This window comes from Coturnix japonica, chromosome Z (genome assembly GCF_054131305.1).
Source record: "Coturnix japonica strain WE chromosome Z, WE-NBRP24, whole genome shotgun sequence".
In the NCBI taxonomy this organism is placed as follows: Eukaryota; Metazoa; Chordata; class Aves; order Galliformes; family Phasianidae; genus Coturnix; species Coturnix japonica.
In genome coordinates this window covers 5,010,093-5,025,476 of record NC_140702.1, presented here as the reverse complement: position 1 = coordinate 5,025,476, position 15,384 = coordinate 5,010,093, and the positions used below count along the sequence as shown (strand labels likewise).

The window sequence follows — 15,384 nt, the reverse complement described above, 5'->3', positions numbered from 1 at the left end:
CCCTTCTGAATTCTGCTAGGTTGCATTGCTTGGTAGCTCTCAGAAGCTGTCAGTGGCCACAGACTAGAAAAGTGCAATTGGTCTCAGTTCACACAGCTGGCTGGTTTGTCTCTGGCTAATCCTGAACTGCCTCAAGCGACTGCTTTGGGGCTCTACAGAACAGCAGCTTCAGAGATCTCTTTCTATTACTAAGTTTTTGAAAGAGCAATTTGCTCTGTTAATTATCCATCATTTTTGTGCAGTCTGTTTTGTCAGACTTGTCCTTAGCTTCCAAGTTGGATGTGAAGACTAGTTGGCATTGTGATTACTAAAAATTGGGAGATGTCTGGAATTTTGGAACCCACTACTTGCAGTTGTCAATCTGTCCAAACTGGTCTGGTTTGGAATGCCCTCATCCTTCTTGAATCGCTCTGCTGTTAAAGGCGGAGCAATTCCTACAAGTGCCATGGCCCCACTGTTGTTCTAATTCTTGTTTCTTTGTTTTCCACACACTGCTTTTCAAGCCTCCTTTTTCTTTACAGTCCAAGTGAGAATTGCACTGTGAGGTGTCTGAACCTTGTTGTGCCTCTACATAAAGAGAACAGCAGCAAAGCCTGACAGGTGACTGTGCTGACAGCTCTCGTAGCCAGTAACACGTAACTGTGCTAAATCCCTTGTGACGCCTTTGATTCCATTTTTGCCAGTGAAATCTTTGTAAAAGGAACTGCAGCAGTGTGATGAGCTAAGGTGAAGATGCTGGTTTTAGTAGTGCTCTAAGCTGAGTGGAAGAACAATTGAATGAGGGTTATATGCTTTCTCTGGGATGATAAGGTTTTATTTCTTGAGGGAAAGAGCCAGCTTTTCATGGGCTATATGTGGGCTTTGGCAAGGGCAGACAATCCAGTCTGTCAGGAAGCCATTTGAGGTGCTTCAGGTTTGTAAGCTTGTCTTTTTGTTTTTCATGCGGATATTTGGAGCATGGGCGTACTGCTGTATGCTCTGCTGTGTGGGTTTTTCCTTTGGATGATGACAAAGGAGAAGTATTTTCTTGCCAATGGGCTGGATTTTTTGTATCTGGTTCTTCAACTGGCTGCTCCCTATACTGTCTGTAGTAAAAATATAGACAAATCTATTGATTTCCCAGAAATGAATGTTTCTAAATGCCAGCTCTTCTCATGTCTACGAAGAGCAAAGTTCTACATTTGCTATTAGAATTTCCTCTTCCAGAATCAGGAGGTAATGTAGGACCCCACAGATTGCCTTCAGAATTTAACAGTTAGTTCTGTTTCCTTTGGGAGTGCATAACAACCTGAGCACATGAATTGAATGACGTGGCTTTTTAGTCTGGTACAAACTCTGCTGTACACTGAAACTTGGTCCATTTGTAAGCAGGACTTGGTCCATCTGTGCAGGACAGCAGAAAACCCGTTGTGCTAATTGTGATGCCAAGAAGCAGAATGCGGCAAATGGCAGATGATCCAACTGCTTCAGGTGTTCATTTCCTTAAAACTGAGAATAGTTTTGGGCTGAGAGTTTGTAAGCAGAACGGAGCTCTTAAAGCTGTCAGAGATTATTTCTGCACTGTTCAATTCTATCTGCCTAACATACTCTAAAACTCTGACTTGTTTTAAGTCTGCTGCTTGAGTCTAATCAGGGTCATAGTGTCTTTGTGCAGTGGAGTGTGTGGGGAGATTGTTGCTGCAGATCCTGGGAAGTTGCTGTGTATTTGCAGACAGTGGCTGCTGTTGGTCACTGGGTGCCACTGTTGCTCTGATGAACAGCTGTGCTGTGCATGCAGCACAGCATGCTGTGCACGCCATGGAACTAGGAATCAAGAAGAGAGAGAAGCGTCACTTCTGCTCTAGTAAAAGGTCTCATCTGCTGACAGGCTTTTGTACTTGAATTCAGAACTCAGGACCTGTTGCCACGGAGGGACTAGTTGCTGAAGTTGGATGACTCTTTCTGTTTACTCCTTGTAATATGTAGCCATAACTCTAACTATTTAAAAAAGAATCTGAAATCATGGCTAATTATTGACTGCTGCACAGCAGAACACTACCACGGTGAGATTGGGCTGTGAGATGACTTGAAAGCTGTCTCCTCAGTATAGGTCTTATTCTTGCAGCTGGGACACCTTGATGAAGACTGTGTAACAGCTTTCTGTGTTTCACAACAAGAGAAGAGAGAGTAGATCAGCATTAACATCAGTGGTAAGAAATGTATGTCAATAATTCTCTGTATTTAAGCCCACTCCTACAGTAAATAACCTTACTGTATGAACAGACTCTAACACTCACTTATTCTCAAACATGAAATATTTCACACCTTTCAGAGGTAAGGTACCACTGCAGAACTTCATAGTCTACCTAATAACTACATTTCTGAAGTTCACATTTATTCCTTTTTTCTCCTTTAATTGTGTTTTCTCAGCCTTTCTGTTATATTTTACCATGCTGAAATCCTAGGTACAGGGAATAAAGAGAAGAATCGACCTACAAGGGAAAAAGTTCTTCAGTTCAAGTCTGTGATATTTTCACAGTCTTAACTCAAAGGACTTCTAATGCCTGATAAGTAATTCAAGCTTATTATACTACACTGAGTCTGTCAAGCATTGTACCCACGGTTCTCATAGTAGTCAAAAAGCTGCTGAAAATCCAGCTGAATGTCGATGCTCCTTGGAGCTGGGCTGAAACTTGCCCCCAGAAATGGGAGTCCAGCTGAAATGCTGTACAAACTGAATTAGTAGGAGCTTTGCCATTCACTTCAGTAGAGAGATTCTGGCACCAGCTTTAGTTTTCACTTCCAGCAATTGTACAATACACTAACTTTCAAGCAAAAACGAGAATAGTCTGCTTCTTTATCTCAGGCATATTGTGTGAATCAGCTGAGGCCTGAAACTACCCTAATGTGATCAGACGTGAAGGTTGCACATCAAGGGGAAAATATGGCAGACATGCAGAAATTTTCTTTGTACTGACAATGTTTTTGAAGAGATCTAAATCCTCTTGTTTTCTAGTGGAATTACGAGCAGTTGTGGCAACCTATCTCTTGCTTCAGTCTAAGAAGGCTCGTGGCAAGCACATTCCCTTGAGATTTCGATCCCAAACAGGACGTGCCAGTACCACAGAGTCAGGAAGCCTGGGGGTAAGTTTTAGAGTTCAGCACAAGGTTCTGGTCAAAATGCCTCTGTGTGCTGAAGCTCTGCCCGGGTAAACAGTCTGGTGGCCTAAACATCGGTGAGGGAGCATGTGTGCAACCAGTCTTGGTCATCAAATCTTGTTCTATGATAAGGCCACCCACTCAGTGTATGAAGGCAAAGGATGTAATCTTTCTAGATTTCAGGGAGGCCTTTGATCCTGTCCCTTTGGCTACATGTTCCCAACCTCTCGCTCAGCCACGTAGACCAATAGTACTATTGAGGTTTGAGATCTTTCTGCTCTGGATGGGTTCCTTTTGTTATCTCTTGGTGGTGTTATCTCTTTTCTCCAGTCTTCAGGACTGTAAGATCTGTCAATGCTTGCAGAGTCTGTCCATTTCCTCTTTCTGACTTCCTTCTCTTGCAGTTAGAGTAAGCTCTGTGGCCTTCCTTAATCTCAGCTGGGCTAAAGTCCAGCAGTCTGTGGCATTGGGCTTCAGCAAGTTTAACTGCATCTTCTAGGCAAGTTCTGGGCAAGATTATTCTACTCAGGAAGCACAACAAATCAGAGAACAAAAATAGCCTCATGAAAATAGAAGCATAGAATGGCTTGGAATGGAAGGGTCCTTGAAGATGACGTAGTCCCACACCCAAGCTATAGGCAGGGATACCTCCCTGTAGACCAGGTTGCTGGAACGTCCTACCCAGCCTGGCTTTGAATGCTTCCAGGGAGGAGGCATTCACAACCTTGCTGGGCAACCTGCTCCGGTGTCTCACCACACCCACAGTAAAGAATTTCTTCCTAATATCCAATCCAAATCTACATTCTTCCAATTTAAAGCCATTTCCCCTCATTCTGTTGCTACCTGCCCTTATAAAAAGTCCCTCCCCAGCCTTCCCTGTAGGCCCTCTTCAGATACTGGAAGGCCACTCTAAGGTCTCCTTGGAGTCTTCTCCAGGCTGCAGAGCCCCATCTCTCTCAGCCTGTGCACATAGCAGAGGTGCTTTCAGCCCTCTCTGATCACCTTCATGGCCCTCCTCTGGACCTGCCTGAACAACTCCAAGTCCTTCTTGTGTTGAGGGCTCCAGAACTGCGTGCAGTGCTCCAGATAGGGTTTCAATGAGAGGAGTGTGGAGGGGCAGCACCACCTCCCTCGACCTGCTGGTCATGCTTCTATGCTTTAAGGCTTATGCTTTAAGGTCCTATATGCTTTAAGGTTTAGATAGTGCAGTCGCCTCACCTCTTCAGGTTTATCTATGAAGGTCCCTTTCATGTGAACCGTGCTGTTCCATACAGTTCGGTCTGTTCATTAAAATGTTTCAGTAAGTTGGGCTGGTCCTACGAAGTAGTATGACTGCAGTAAGCAGTGTACATGGTGCGCTGTGAGTACTGCACACATTCCTCTTGGCAGCTTGTGGAACAGAAATTGTGCATTGTTTGGATTGTGTAAGCATTCCTGTTGGTCTCTTGTGATGCTTACCTTCTTAGAGCACCTTTCCATGTTTGGCTCTACATATTTTGGTACCTTACTTGTTCTTTTTGGCTTACACCTCTGAGCTGCACAGCCAGGAGCATCTAAATGAGAATTGGGTGATGGGCAAATTATCTCAGGAAAGCCAAAGTGTAGAAATACTAGAAATATTCTAATGGAAAATCCAAATAAAATGAAAGCTGAGCCGTGAGCCAACCAGTTCTACTCTTTCTGGGTCCTACCTGTCAGGGTTTTTGTTTACTTTGGTATTCTGGTCCATTACCATATATTCCTCCCTTTGCATACATGAGGGCACCCTCATCACGTCCTGTTGGTACTGGGTGTAGGCCAAAGGGCTTCCACCAGAAGGAGACCCAGGAGGATGAGAGAGGATGAGAGCATTGTGTTGAGAGTCCTCTGGGTTTCTATGCTCATTCCTTGCAAACTGCTCAGCACGTCCTGCAGACATTATTCTGCCTTTTGCTCCTTGTGACCAAGAATCTGGAGCTCATCAGTCACAAAAGCTGGTAAGCAACTGCTCGAACATCACTTTCTACTCGCTTGTACAACACAAACTTTAACATCAGTCAGGGATTTCACCTTAAAACAGAACAAACCAGACAAGTGGGCAACGTTTGTGATTCCAACATTTATTTTCAGAAGTAGCAGTCTGTGAGTTCACATAGTTTTAAATAACAGCAGATAAGGAGGATATGGACGATATAGATAGGGAGCTAGGAGATATGGTTTAGGGGTTTTCTGTAGGTAGGGTAAAGGGAGGACGGTTGGACTTAGATGATCTGAAAGGTCCTTTCCAACCCTGTGATTCTAGGAAGGGATTGTTCACAGTGATTTTCACCACTAACACTACTGTCTGTCAGACATTTGGAGGTCACTGATGTCCCTGCGCTTCCTGTGTGTCTTCTGCCTGCCCAGGCTCTTCTCCCACGTGCTGCTTCAGACGGGCAGCGCCAGCTGTGCTCTCCTCTTCCATCCAGTTCTTCCTTTCTCATCCTGGGTCAGGCGGGCATTGTCCGTGCTGAGGTTGTGGGAGCAGAGTAACTAAACCAAATGCAAAGGAGAAGAGTCAGCTGCTGCCAAGTCAAGAAAGGAAATGATAACAAGAGAAATGAGATTTTATATTAAGAAAGTTCAGTTTCAGCCTCCAGCTGCGGTTGAGCATTTTGGGAATCTAAAAACCCCGCTGGTGTTCCCAGCTGAGAAGTGCCCTTGGCAAGAAAAGAAAACGCGGAGCGTTTCTGGCCATCCTCCGCTGCCCGGGCTCATCTGCTGGGAACGGCCCTCCAGCCAGCAGGCCTCAGAATCCCAGAAAGTTGGAAGGATGGTGAGGCCCCGCTTTCAGTGTCTGTATTCGTACTGAAAATCAAGATCAAGTGAGCTTTTGCCTTTCTGCACAGCTGTACCTTGCTCTGCGCAGGAGGCGCGTCCTCTTCTCCCTGTCTGTCTTCTGGTCCGTCTGTCCAACAGCCGCCGTCCATTCCGTGGGCGCTGGGGCAGCGCTGGGCTCTGTTCCTGCCTCCGGCTGCAGAGGAGGCAAAGTGACATCCGGGGGCTCGAGCAGCACATCTGCAGCACAAGCAAAAGAAGTTCCTGTTATGACTAGCTGCTATCTGTCTCATTACCAGCTTACTTTGGTACTCTGGTCCATTACTTTATCTTCCTCATTCTGCATACGTGAGGGCATCCTCATCACACCCAGATGGTACCGGGTGTAGACCAAAGGGCCTTGTTACAGGACGCAGTTCCCACGTGTTGTGAAGTGGGCTGTGGCATCCATGTTTGGTCTGGTGTAATTCTCACTGTTTCCCAATCCTCAAGCCTCTTTATGGTGGTGTGCAAGCAGGTGCCTGGGAATGCACTGACCAACAGGATAAGCATGTGCTCACATTTTCTTCTTGCCTCGTGTTCTGCTTCATCTCTGTGTAAACTTTCATATCTCGAGGCAGTGCATTCTCTGGTGCAATTACTGGTTGCAATTTCATTTGATATCCCGTAGCTCTTGTGTTGTGAAAGCTACTGACCACTTGTTTCCTGTCGGCCTCTCCCTCAGCTTCTACCATCTTTTAAGATCTTCATCGCACAGCTCCGACACATTCAGTTGTTCCTCTGAACGGAAGCAATTCCACTTCTTTGGCTACCTTTGCTGTCTTCTGTATTTCTTCTAGTTGGGCACCTTGTGCAGTGGGGAGAAAAAGAGGGGAAAAACTTTTTTAACAACTCCTACCACTGGATATTTTTTCCCACTGCTACTGAAGACTGAATTGCTGTAATACAGAGCTGTCTATAACAGCAAAATCTCATTCCTGCGTACCCCCCCTGGCAGTCTCCCTGCTGTGGGAGCCTGAGATTCTAGTCTCTTTTTCTTTAGATCATCCCCAGAGTGCTTTTAAAAATGGCTGCTTTGCTTCGTCAACTTCCCTTTCTCTGACGCTCATTGAAGATTCCATCCAAACTCTTCCAGGTGTTACCTACAGCACTCACTTCTTTCATTTTGAGCCGTTCTCCTCATCCTTCACAGCAGCTTCTGCAGCTCATCAGTTCCTTTCTGCCTTGCAGAGGCTCCCTGCGATGTTCACTTTGCTGAGCAATCTGAACCAAGAAAACACTCGGAGGGGTGAACTGATGACAACACATGTGTTGGTCCATTTAACACATGAAAGGAAGAAAAGCAGCTGGTGCTTACTGGCAGTGGTGGGAAGCGTGTGGCAGCGGCAGGGAGCACTGCACGTCCCATTCCTCTCAGGGCAGTGCTGATCTCCTGTTTTCCCATTTCCCACAGAGAGGTAATGGTGCTGAAGGAGATGGCAGCGCGAGGTGAGGAGCGGCACGGCAAAGGGAAGTGATGTGCCCGAGGAGTGGGGCTGAGCAGCAGGCAGGAGATGCTGGGAGCTTTGCAGGGCGCTCAGCTGTCTGCCCGGGAGGAGCGCCACCTCCTCCATGTGCCACGGAGCCTGGTGGAGAGCTGCCCAATGGCTCCTTGTGGATGTGGCCTCGTTTCCTTCAGGATCTTCAGCGTCTGAAGGGCCAAGGAAGCGACAGCTGGACTGGGGTCATGCTTCATTCCCTGAAGGCCTGCGATAAGAGGAACAGAGAGGCATGATGACCCAGCTCTCCCCTCTGGCAGGAGGGAGCGAGGGACAGGCATGTCACCTGCTGGCTGCCCCAACATCCCACTCCCTGGCTTACTTTGGTAGATGTGCTCTCTGTCAGCCCGCTGCTCATCCCTCATGTGCCGCCCTAAGAGCCCTGCGAACACAAAGCCCCGTCAGCGACCCCCGCTGTTCCGTGGGTGCAGCATGGAGGGCCGGGGATGGGGGAAGCTCAGCCTCGTGGCTCACCGATGAACCTCACGGCCTCCAGTCGCAGGGTTTCCTGCAGGCTCTGCAGGTAGAGCAGGCAGTCGCCCAGGTAGTCCTGCGCTGCACTCTGTCTCCTCCTCTTGGTCAGCTGAAGAGGGAAGAATGTGAGGTCAGTGCAGGCTGGTCCCGACCCTGTCCTGGGGTGTGGGAATGGGCATACTGTTGCGCATACACACCATGCAGTCGCTGATCTGCCAGAACTGCTCTGTCTGCACCAGGTGCTCCAGCTTCCTCCAGCGCAGGAACCGTGCAGCACCAAGGAGGGCTTTCTGGGAGGCCTGCCAAAGAGCTGAGATAGCACCGCAGCCCGAGCAGCCGCAGAGCCCGTGTCCCCAGAGCCCCTCTGCAGGGAGGATGCAGCAGCAGGGGCTGATGCTGCTGTGGGCTGCAGTACTCTTGATGTATGGGGGGCACCACGGGAGCAGCATCACCCTACCCCAGATGAACCTGATTCCCACCTTGGACACATTCTCTTCCTCATCGTGCAGGTGTAGATACAGCAGGACCAGGTTCCTGCACACCGTCTTCTGCATCTTCCTCTTTTCTTGGCCCTCCACAAAGCTCAGCATTTTGAGGAAGAAGTCGATGGAGAGCTGACGCACCGTGCCGGACTCCTGTGGAGGAGGAAGGAAGGACATCTGTGTCAGCAGCTCCAAGTCCATGGCAAGCAGGGACAGCACCACCAGTGAAGTGGGGGCAAAATCTCCGAGCTGAGAGGATGCAGATCTTGAGGATGCCCTCAGAACTGCTCCAAAGTGTGCAAGCTCTGCCCAGCGGAAAGTCTGCCCAGGACCACGCAGTGCCTGAACCTGGTGAGCGGCCAGGAAAGTCCCCTGGTGCGCTGTCACAAGGCAGCAGGCATGGGCACGCTGGGCTGGCAGCCACATCCCTCGTGTGCTGGACTCCCTATCATCCTTACATCGTTAAGCAGAGCTGGGAGCTTGCCGGCCAGCTCCAGAGCCATGACGCTGAGCTTAACCTCCTTCAGGAGGTGCAGCAGGTTGCTGAATATTGGTAGGGCCGTGGCACGGATGTCACTATCTGCATCCTGCAGCTGCTCCATGATGCACGGCAGGAAGATGATCATTGTCCTTGCCTGTGGGGAAAAACACCCCATCCTTTAGGTACGGCAGCAAGCGTAATGAGGGCAAGGCTACTCCAGTACCAGCCCTGAATAGCAGGCAGTGATGGGGTGGGCAGAGCGCACCAGCTCCTCACTGCCTGAAGAGTTGCCGAGTTGTACATGGCCCCGCTACAGCCCCATGGCAGGCCCAGCCCAACCTGTGGCATTCCTGGCCACCCCTGCTCACCGTGTCCTGCCTCTTGCTGAGCTGCAGGATGCCCCTGAGCACCAGCTGCTGCATGCCCACCCTCTTGCTCTGCAGATAGTGGGCAAAGATTCCTATGATGCGGTGCAGCTCTTTGCTGAGGTCCATGCATTCCAGCATCTGCAACAACACATGTGGCTCTTAGTGCTGGATCTAACAGTCAGCTTGGGGAAAGACAGCAGGCCCCGAGGGAGGCAGCAGGGCTCGTGCTGCCAGTGGCCTTGCAGCCTCCAGTGTTCTCTGCTTCTGCAGCTGTTGCTCACCTCAACGAGGAAGACCATGGCCACCATATCCCAGGAGTAGAAGTTGGTGCTGAGCAGCTCAACCAGCTGCTGGAAGATGGGGTCACGCAGAGCAGCAGGCAGTTCCCTCATCACCCTGCAGGGATAAGAAGGCACCGTGAGCCCTGAACCAGGCAGACGCAGCTCTGGCTGTGCAGCCCTCTTGCCACTGCTGCAGGGGCCACAGGCTCTGGTGCTGTGGCTGCAGTTTGGCTGAGAACTGGGGACCCCCGTGACACCACAAGGAAGGGCTCCCACCTGGCCACCACCTGCACACCCTGGAGGTGGGTCACAGTGCTGAGAAGCGCGTCCCAGCCCCCCTGCTCCTGGATAGCCTCCATCTGCTTCTGGAGGCCCACGCTGCACAGCAGCACCTTCAAGGACTGCACCGCGGACCTGCAGGTGGAGAAGGGTGCGAGTCACATCAGGAGCCCCAGCACCGGGTCCCTGGGTGCAGCAGGGGGACGGGGATGTGGCACCTGATGGGAGTGAGCTGGTGCTGCTGTTGCCCCTCCCAGAAGATTTCCACCTCCTGCAGCGTCAGCTCTGTGGTGAAGGACACTTGCAGGAGAAGGGCTGGGAAGAGCTGGGGGAAGGTGGCTTCAGCCTCCTTGAGGACCAGAGGCAGCTGGAGTATCTCTGGTAGGATCCTTGCTGCCTGCAGAAAGCACCCGGATATGATTCTTGCCCTGTCCCCTGGGTTTCCATCCCGTCTCTAGAAGTGTAGGGATGGAGAAAGGGAGGGGGGGGAGGGAGACCCCCAGAGCCCCAGGCAGGTCTATGGATGCATCCCAGGGCAGGAAGAAAGCTCGGGGGTGGACAGGGAAGGGGAGTGGGGACTCAGCTGGGGTTCAGCTGGGTGAATGAGGAACTCACGGCCAGGGCAAGGACACGTGGCCTCTCCTTGATGAATGGGGAGGTGTGCTGCAGAGTGTGGTTTATGAGCACTTGGAACACCTCCTGCAGCACCGTCTTCACGGTTGAAGACTCCGAGAGCATTTCCCTCCACATGGTGACAGCAACTCTGCAGGTCCCCAGGGCTGTCAGCGTGGCTGCTCCTGCCTGGCTGACGGCCGTGGGGTGGGGAGGGGGGGGGAGAGGAGCCCTGAGGGCTGTGGCCCCATACCTGGAGCAGGTGAGAGAGCAGACCAGCAGGCTGCTGACCATCTCCTTTGGGAATTTGCTGGCCAGCACAAGCAAGGCCCTGCTCAGGCTTTCAAGAGCTGGCTTGGCTTTGATGGAAGGCAGGCTGCTGTGGATCGCCTTCACAATCTTTTGCACCTGGAGGGGGGGAGCATGGGTGAGAATGGGATGGCACCAGAGCAGGGCCCTGCTGCCATCCCCACTGCTGCCTGCCGGCCAAGCGCAGTGCCAGGGATGGAGCAGAGCCCCCAGGGCTGGAGCGGAGGCAGCAGCAGGTTCCCACCTGTTGTGGAGGGAAGCGAGCCTCTCCTGCGAGCACATCCACCATGTGGGCAGCCAGCTGGGTGCTGTGGAGGCTCGGTGCTTTCATGCTCTCAATGGCTGTGAGTAAAATGTTGACCTTTTCAGGGTACAGGAGGTATTTCAGAAGGACCTGTGGGAGGGAGGAGAGGAGGGATGACTTATCCTCTGCTTGGCTGCTCAGCTGTGCAGGTGTCCCAGGAGAACTGGGAGCAGAGGCTGTGCTGGGTGATGCCAGGGATATGAAGCGTGAGGGCCCCAAAGGCACCAGGGCTGCTCGGGGACAGTGCGTGCACTCTTCCTGACACTGCAGGCCTGGGTTCTCCTGTGGGCTCAGGGTTTGCTCTTTGTACCTCGAAGATATTTCTGGCTCTGTCCTCACGGGAAACCTCCTGGTGGAGCGAAGTTTGGCTGTCCCAGAGCTGTGGTACTGTGCGCTCCTCCGGTTGCCATGGCAGTCCTGGACAGGAGCACACACGGTGTCAGTGAGGGGTCTGGGCATCTGGAGGGACCTAGCCCAACACAACTCCTCTCACTTGGGGCAGCGATGAAGATGAAAAGCTGATGAACAGCATTAATCGCCTCATCTCTGGTCCTGTCATCCGTGGAAGTGCAGGACAGGATGAGGTGTCCGACCAGCTTTCCCAGCACGGGGAAGCGTTGGTTCTCCTGGCACTTGTGCTGGAACACCGCGGTTCCAACGAAGCAGGTGCACAGCTGGGGAGAGAGGCAGCACGGCTGAGTGGGCAGCAGGGCCCAGCCCAGGCTCTGTGCAAGCCTGGACACAGGTGGGCTCTGGCTGGGGAGCCAGGATGTGGTCCCAGAGCTGAGCGCGCCGGGACTCCCTACCTCAGGCAAGACGCAGGTGTTGCTGAAGGCGAGCAGCCTGGCAATGCACACCACAGCCCTCTCCTCCACGGCCGCCAGCTGGCACGTGGTGAAGGGCAGCAGGAGCTGTGGAGAGAAAAGTTGCTGTTGTGCCCACAGCACGGGGCACTCGTCCTTCCCCTTGCTCCCCAGCTGCAGCGGGGTGGGTGGTTGCATCCCTGTCCTGCTGCAGCCCTGCCATCTTCCCGCTGCTCCCCACCCATCCCTCTAACACCACACGGGCTAGTTTTGGGCCAGCACCCCCTGCCCGCAGCAGGCCCTGGGGGGACCTCGTGTGGATCCCTCCTTTGTGGCCTTGAACCATCCCCGCAAACCCCAGCGTTGCCACATCCAAACCTCCATGATGTTCTGCAGCTCCACGAGGACAAAGCGGCCAGCGCCGCTCACCAGCACCTGCAGCAGGTGGTGCAGGGCTTCCATGGTCTGCAAAGGAGGGCAGGGGTCAGGGCGGCCTGCCCTGCTGCGTCCTGCTGGCAGCAGAGGGGCATCCCGGGTGCTGGTGCCCAGGAAGCGTCCCCAGGGCTCAGCTGATGTGCACCTCCACGTAGAGTGCTGCATCCAGGTCCGCGTCGTCCTCGTAGCGAGGGAGGTGGAGGACGCTGCCGAGGCAGGCACGCAGGAGACCGTTCTTCTCCTCTGGAAGCAGCCATGCTCCACTGCGAGGGGAGAGAGGGCAGAGGTGTGATGCTCCGCTCAGCACCCTGTGCCCTGCAGCCTGTCCCACTCAGGGCCCCGGCTGGGACCGATGCCTCCACGCTGGCAAAGCCGTGCTGGGGCGGTACCTCATGGCGGCGATGGTGCTCATGGCCTGCTGCCGGAGCTCCGTGTCCAGGTGCTCGGCGGGCTCCTCCTGCAGCAGCGCCTGTGGGCACAGCGAGATGGGATGGGATGGGATGGGATGGGATGGGATGGGATGGGATGGGATGGGATGGGATGGGATGGGATGGGATGGGATGGGATGGTGCAGTGTGCCCTGCTTTGTGTGCAGAGCCCAAGCACCCCATCCAGGCCCCCAGTCCTGGCCCTCGTTCAGGGCTCCCCAGTGACCCTGCAGTGGAAGGGCTGTGCCCTCAGCCCAGCCCTGCAGTGCTCCATTACCTCAATGCACAGCACCACCTTCAGCACGTAGTCACACAGCTGGCTGTGGACCACGCTGTCCGTGATGGCAGCTGTGCAGGCAGTGCGGACGCAGGCCAGAAAGCGCAGCTTCTGTTCCTGTGTCTGAGACAGGAGGGGAGTTACAGGGGTTGGCATCGGGGGACCCCGGCACCCTCTGGGCACAGCCGGGCAGGGGCAGCCATGGAAGCACAGAGTGCACACTACCTGCGGTCTGCATGCACAGCAGGCGTCGATGTAGCTCAGGGGATCCTCCTCCTGAGGTGACACGACGGAGGCAAAAGGATCCTCAGCTGAGCCCACGGGCCCCTGCTGGGGCTGCACCCCATGCACCTCGCCGGGCCCCTGCGGGGCCGTGGGGGTGCGGGATGCTCCGCGCCTCTCTGGCCAAGCCTCTCGAACTCGGAGTGGGGGTCTCTGCTCCATCTCGCAGCGAGGAACAGCGGCGAATGAGCCTCGTGTTCCAGCTCTGCCTCCTGGTGGTCAAAGCCCATTGTGACGGGGCTGTGATCTCACCCCGTTCCATCCGCCTCCACATAGAACCCCTCCTCTTGCCCTGGGCTCGCCCCAGAGCCCCACAGCCGTCCCTGTCCTTGGGCAGGTTCGGTCTGGAAGGAGCCCTTGTATTCACTGTGTGTGTTTGCCACAGCTGCAGTGTTGGGATCCGGGAGTCCTTCTTCAGTCCATCCCCGCATCCCCCCCTGTCAAATTAAACCATGTTCTGGTCTCCATTGGGACGGAGTTGATTTTCCCTTCTTGGCATCTGGTGCTCTGTTTCAGCTTTAGGAGAAAAACAGTGTTGGTAACGCAGCAGTGTTTCTAGCTGTTGCTGAGCTAGATGGGATGGGATGGGATGGGATGGGATGGGATGGGATGGGATGGGATGGGATGGGATGGGATGGGATGGGATGGGATGGGATGGGATGGGATGAGATGGGATGGGATGGGATGGGATGGGATGGTGCAGTGTGCCCTGCTTGGTGTGCAGAGCCCAAGCACCCCATCCAGGCCCCCAGTCCTGGCCCTCGTTCAGGGCTCCCCAGTGACCCTGCAGTGGAAGGGCTGTGCCCTCAGCCCAGCCCTGCAGTGCTCCATCCCTGCAGGCATTCAAAGGCAGGCTGGATGTGGCTCTGGGCAGCCTGGTCTGGTGGTTGGCGACCCTGCACATAGCAGGGGGCTGGAACTGGATGATCTTTGAGATGCTTTTCAACCCAGGCCATTCTATGACTGTACAGTTCCATACTGGAACAAAGATAAAATGCTAACTATGTAAAACATGGAGTCAAACCTGTGTGATTTGTCCACACCAGGAGGTGAATAGAAAACAATTTGTAAGCTACAAAGCTGCTTGCATGAAAGGAAAAGAAAATAAAACTACAAGAAAAAGGGAAAACCTTTCTTCCTGAAAATAGGAAGAATAATGGACCTGACATGAAATTTGGGTGAAGCTGCCTGATTTTATGAAGCTATTCCCATTATTTTCTTGGTGCTGTGTTTCCCAAATGAGTGGTTTCTGGCTGTGCTGCAGCACCAGTCTGCATGTGAACATCAGCTCTATTCACCATCTGGGAAGATTAGGACTTCCCTTCTCCCACCAGCACCACTGAATTACAGTTACTCAGTGGTTAAACAAAGGAATCGTTAAAGAAGGGTTTACAGCTGTCGTGTTATCTGAAGTGCTTGGGGCATTCTGATGCTATTAAGCTCTATGTATTAACAAGTTCAAAAAGAAAAGGTAGGCATCTGATTGTTGTGACAGTTTCTAAGTTATTTGGAAAGCTGTACCACCCAACCACTCCTTCTGTTTGATGGAGGTGACAAAGCTCAGTTTAATTTCTGACTGCTGTTTAAATTCTTGAGCTCAAGCTGGTTCCTGGAGCAGAAAAAGCTCGGAAGCTGTCCCTCCTACAAGCAGGCACCTCTGAGCAAAATATGACATCTCAGTTTCTGATGGTAAGGTCAGGAGATCTGATTCCATCGTCTAGCTTTCGGCTTCATGCTGTGTTAGTGGGACCTTTGGCATCTAGCACTTAATGATCTTGAAGGTTTCTTCCAACCCAAGCCCTCCCGTGATCCTATGATTCTGTGATTTCATTCAGGTTTATTAAGATGAGATGAGTTCTCCTAAATGCGCTGTTCTCCATATGATTATAATTGGAGTCTAGATGAATGACTTAAACCAGACACCAAACTTTCTGATGGCCAAAATGAAATGAAATCAATCCTTTACTGTGTCAGTAGTCTGTAACTAGAGCCCATCAGGTAATTCCCAGCCTCCTGCCTGTATCAGTGGCTGCACACAGTGAAAAAGTCTGATGGGATTTTAACCTCTAAAATGTTACAAAGCAACCAGAGGGTGAA

General features: G+C 52.5%; 1 protein-coding gene across 1 annotated transcript; it reads right to left on the bottom strand.

Annotated features, from left to right (window-relative positions):
* Nucleotides 1-6,799: 6,799 nt before the first annotated feature.
* On the bottom strand, nt 6,800-13,784 carry LOC107319603 (maestro heat-like repeat-containing protein family member 7). The gene is made up of 22 exons (XM_085528290.1): nt 13,231-13,784; nt 13,006-13,128; nt 12,690-12,769; nt 12,446-12,563; nt 12,244-12,330; nt 11,869-11,973; nt 11,547-11,736; nt 11,373-11,479; nt 11,003-11,152; nt 10,703-10,857; nt 10,453-10,600; nt 10,056-10,234; nt 9,835-9,972; nt 9,559-9,673; nt 9,278-9,415; nt 8,887-9,063; nt 8,426-8,581; nt 8,144-8,245; nt 7,947-8,055; nt 7,795-7,854; nt 7,292-7,680; nt 6,800-7,197 (listed from the first exon to the last, which is right to left on the bottom strand). Exons 1-21 carry the CDS (start codon nt 13,447-13,449, stop codon nt 7,511-7,513), a joined length of 2,826 nt encoding a protein of 941 aa, XP_085384416.1. The 5' UTR covers nt 13,450-13,784; the 3' UTR covers nt 6,800-7,197; nt 7,292-7,510.
* Nucleotides 13,785-15,384: the final 1,600 nt, after the last annotated feature.